Source organism: Gossypium hirsutum, chromosome A03 (assembly GCF_007990345.1).
Source record: "Gossypium hirsutum isolate 1008001.06 chromosome A03, Gossypium_hirsutum_v2.1, whole genome shotgun sequence".
Lineage (NCBI taxonomy): Eukaryota > Viridiplantae > Streptophyta > Magnoliopsida > Malvales > Malvaceae > Gossypium > Gossypium hirsutum.
Window position 1 is genome coordinate 107,213,009 of NC_053426.1, and position 4,175 is coordinate 107,217,183.

Sequence of the window (4,175 nt, forward strand, 5' to 3'; positions counted from 1 at the left end):
TTCAATTTTTTTTGGCTCCATTAGTTGACTCATTCTTGATAAACAAAAATTCATTGCCAATAATGTTTTACAAAAACATGCATCACTTCAAGTTTACTAAAATTTACGGTCCGGTCCCATAACGTCGAGCTCTTCTCCTACTAATGTAGTTGTTGTCTTGTTGATGAAGATGCTCACATTGGGTGTTGGAAAAGATTATGGCCTATTTGCCAGCTTGCATTACGATTTGCCACAGTGTGTGAGAGTGACTGGAAAAAGACCCAACCTTGGAGACATAGCCAATCTTACGGGCACCACAATATATACAAAATTGAAGAAATTTTTGTTTATGGAACCAAACATATAACAAGTTTTTTTCTCTTTTTCAATAGCTGTACAAACCAAGATCTCATTCTCCAATGACATACTTTAATATATGCAGAAAAGAAAGAAAAAAAGAACTGTAATCATACCTCAATGCCATACATACACAAGGAAATAATTTTAAGTGATTCAAACATTATGCAAGTTTTGTTTCATGAACAAAGCCTGGGCAAGGATCTTGCAGTGCTATGAGTTGGTGGTGTTTTCGATTTCATGAGTTTGGCCATCTGGGCCTGCATTTTCTTGCAGAGTTTCTCCAGTTCAATCACCCTCCATTGCATCCCTTGTAAATGAGCTCTGAGGTTCTCGTTGTCGCCCGATATGTCTAATCTCCCTGAATAAAGAACAATTTGTTCACTGCCTTCACCTTTCTTTGCCTTGCCTCGGGTTTCATTGAGTTTACAAGGGGAATCCATGTCGGGTTTACTGTTCTTAGTGCCCTGCAGTAAGTTCTTAAGCTTCAATTGCTGGGAAACGAGAGCTTGTACCGAGCTTTTTGATGGAAATTTCGCATTCTGGGAAAGGTGTACGCAAGCATCCGAAGAGAGCTTCTCGTAGTTCAGTGCGCAACAGACCTTCACTTTTTCTTCTTCAGACAACCCTGCATGCACCTATTAAAACCATGTTTAGTGCAAATGCATCAGATATAATAGTGGAGTAACTTGTATGAAAGAGATCAAAGTACTACCTCCAGATAAACGTCGATTGCGTGGTATAATTCATCCCAACAGTCCCTGGCAGAATCCGGCAAGGCCACCACCAACGCTAGAAACTTCGACAATCTTAAAAAAGGATCCGGAGCTACTTCTGCAATATACAGATCCATCAAGCTAGCAACCTTCCTCATTCGTGTTGGTGATAATCGCCAGCCTCCTTCACATAGAAATGCTTTCAGAAATCTAAGAACAAGGTTCACATCATATAAATAACTTGTTCCATATGGAGATGGGATGAGCAGGTTGTCTAATGTTGCTTGATCCATTTGAGAACCTATCATACACTCCAACTTGTTCCTGCTACTTTTGCTTATGTTCAAATTCATCACCACTCGAAGAATCCCGAACAAACTCTTGCACGAAATGCAACTCGGATCAAGAGTGTAAAGCCCATCGATCACGATCTCTAGAACTTGGCGTTTCTCATCAGATGAAGCGGTGAAGAACTTTGACTTCTGGTAATACAAGAGGAACCGACTGATGATCACTTGATTGTAATTCCGAGAGACCATAGATTTTACCAGCATTTCAACCAAATTGGGACTCAGAACAGAAAGGTCTTCGAACCACCAATTTGCTCGAGAGAAGCTGTTCTTCAAACTCTCGGTACTTCTAGTATCGCAGGAAAGCCGTAACCCCGAGCTATCCGGAGACGAAGTAGACGCACAAGGACTCGCTTCACTAGTGATAGCCAACCTCCCAACAATTGAATCCAAGCATTTTTCAAGAATACCTGAAGAAGTACCAACCTGCTGCATTTCCTGGCAATGCTTCAAAGCAACCAAAAGATCAGGCCAAGTCCAGTACCCGAGTTCTTCAATGCATTTCTTGGTTTTTTCTAACAGATTACAGTTTCCTGACACAGATTTGCTCATCTCCATGAATTCAGCAGCAGAATATAACAAGGAAATATTTGAAGGATTTATATCAATTTCTCCATTGTTATAACAAAACCTTGATATAAGCTCAAAATTCTCAGCTCCTCCAGGAAAGTCATTAAATATCACTTTATTTCTGTTGGCACCTGTGGATTTACCAAACAATTTGCTTAACCTGCCTGAGAATGAACATATAATTTTCTGCCAATAACCAGACAATAATATTAGATGACAAAACAAATAATTAACCAAAACTTAAATACTCTAGCAGTGTTAAAATCTAGAATGTCTTTTGTCCAAGGAATGAGAATTGCAGAGAAAAGTGGGAGGATGGAACACAAAACAGGACAAACTAGAGAATTATTGTAAAAACAGTCCCCCAATCACTTTCCTGTAAGAATCTTGCAGGGCTAAACCAAGAGAACATAAAAAAGGAAGAGAGCTGAGAGGTCATTATTTAAGTAATAAATTAAGTGATGGGGTAATAAATTGCAAAGATGTGAACTAATCATCCTAGTAATGAAGGGAAATGAACAGTAATGAATGCCAACGGAAGCAATCCTAAGTCCAACTCAAAAAGTGGTGAATAAAAACAAAATTTGAGACATGAAACATTAAAGCACCCTAACAACAGCAATAAATGAAAAGGGGGAGGGGGGCAAGGAGAAAGAAAACAGAACAGAAAGCCCTACACACTTTTGGACTAAAATGGAGAGAACATAGTGATTCTCTAGAAAGAAGAACAAGAGCTAAATGAACTTGTGACCCACATCTTTGCAGTGTAGGTAGGGAATTAAATGTTTAGAATAAAAAATTCTAGAGAGTAAAATTTACAAGAGAATGTGACAATAAATTCCACATTTCTCACAGTGCAAAAATCTTAGACACACAAGACAAAAGCATGCCTATAACCTATGCAAAATCTCAAACACTATCTGTTCACAATAACAACTTTTTTTTTTGGCATTTTGAAGAGAAAGCTAGAAACCCTAAAAGAAAAGGAGTTCCTTTTTACCATAAAAGAAAGAACTTTATAAGAACATAATTACCTTGTCTAGTAGGAAAGTCTCCTCTCCATTGATATCTGCTTCAAGATCACAGCAAACTGCCATAACCCAGAATAAACAAAACCCACCTCAAATCAAGAGATTTTTTTGTTTTTGGAACTTGTATCAGAAAATCACCAAAAAAAAAAACTTTTTTACCACCCAACAAGACAAAGCCAAAAGGGAAGTGAGGAGAAGCACAGAAAAAAGTCACAGAACCATATATAAGAATTCTTTAGATGAGGAAGAAGACAAATAGAAACAAGCGATTATACAGACTAAATTATATCCAAAAAGAAAAAAGAAAAGATTCCATAGTCAATGAACTGACTTTGGTTCAGCAAAATGAGGGAGTAGTAATAGAGAAAACTAAAAAAAGAGTGCAACACCAAGAAGCAACAGTGACAGTGTGTGTGTGTGTGTGTGTGTAAAGACAAAGAAGAGATATTAGAATATCATAAGGCCAGTAGTAATTTAACCAGAGAAAATAGAAGACAGAGAGAGAGAGCGAGAGGGAGACTATAAACTATAAACAGTTGTCGTGTGACCACTAACCTTAACCTGACATTCTTGCTAAAAGAAAGTACTTTAGTATGCAATAATATAGTGATAATTTCTTTGATTTAAAATATTAAAAAAGTGGGAATAATTGTATATATTATACTAAAAAACAGTGAGTTTTCTTGGGGAGAGGGGAGGAGGACCCTCTTATAAAGCTTCGAACCCAAGCTTTTTCGCTGGCTTTTCCTTGTCTCTCGTCCCATTTTCATCGCTGCCAGTCTCTCTAGACCCGTGCACCACCCACCACCCAATTTCATACTTAAATATTTTGTATATTTCTTTTATATAATTAAGCTATCATTGGTATGCTCTCCCTCTCACGAGTTAAGAGATATTCTTATATTTTCAATCTAATCATAGCCCTTAACTCCCTCGCATATTTTTTTAAGGGATAAAATGTACTTATAGTCCTTGTACTTTGCAAAAATTAAGAATTTAGTTATTATACTTCTATTTTAAGGAATATAATCTCTCTATTTTTTAATTTTTAAAATTTAGTTTCAATAGTTAACACTATTAATTTTTTTGGTTAAATTTGTTGTGACATTTTGAAATTACAAAACTACTCACTCGGTAGCCATGTCATTAAAAAAAAGATATTGTAATTAACC

The 4,175-nt window shown here is 36.8% G+C and overlaps 1 protein-coding gene across 3 annotated transcripts; it reads right to left on the reverse strand.

The window, feature by feature from the left end:
- Positions 1 to 303: 303 nt before the first annotated feature.
- LOC107886839 (BTB/POZ domain-containing protein At3g22104) lies at positions 304 to 3,871 on the reverse strand. Of its 3 annotated transcripts, none has more exons than XM_041101194.1 (4): positions 3,007 to 3,816; positions 2,034 to 2,158; positions 1,052 to 1,935; positions 304 to 974 (listed from the first exon to the last, which is right to left on the reverse strand). In XM_041101194.1, exons 2-4 carry the CDS (start codon positions 2,074 to 2,076, stop codon positions 516 to 518), a joined length of 1,386 nt encoding a protein of 461 aa, XP_040957128.1. In that variant the 5' UTR covers positions 2,077 to 2,158; positions 3,007 to 3,816; the 3' UTR covers positions 304 to 515. The 3 variants fall into 3 exon arrangements, with proteins under 3 accessions (XP_040957128.1, XP_040957129.1, XP_016666408.1); XM_041101195.1 differs by having other exon boundaries at positions 2,034 to 2,103; positions 3,007 to 3,142; XM_016810919.2 differs by having other exon boundaries at positions 1,052 to 2,158; positions 3,007 to 3,871.
- Positions 3,872 to 4,175: the final 304 nt, after the last annotated feature.

Excerpts from the sequence above, each read along its gene's own strand:
- LOC107886839 (XM_016810919.2), bottom strand. The coding sequence starts at position 3,069 with ATGGCAGTTTGCTGTGATCTTGAAGCAGATATCAATGGAGAGGAGACT. Across the intron at positions 2,159-3,006 it reads AGACTTTCCTACTAGACAAG|AAAATTATATGTTCATTCTC; the intron begins GTAATTATGTTC and ends GGTTATTGGCAG. Across the intron at positions 975-1,051 it reads CAATCGACGTTTATCTGGAG|GTGCATGCAGGGTTGTCTGA; the intron begins GTAGTACTTTGA and ends TGGTTTTAATAG.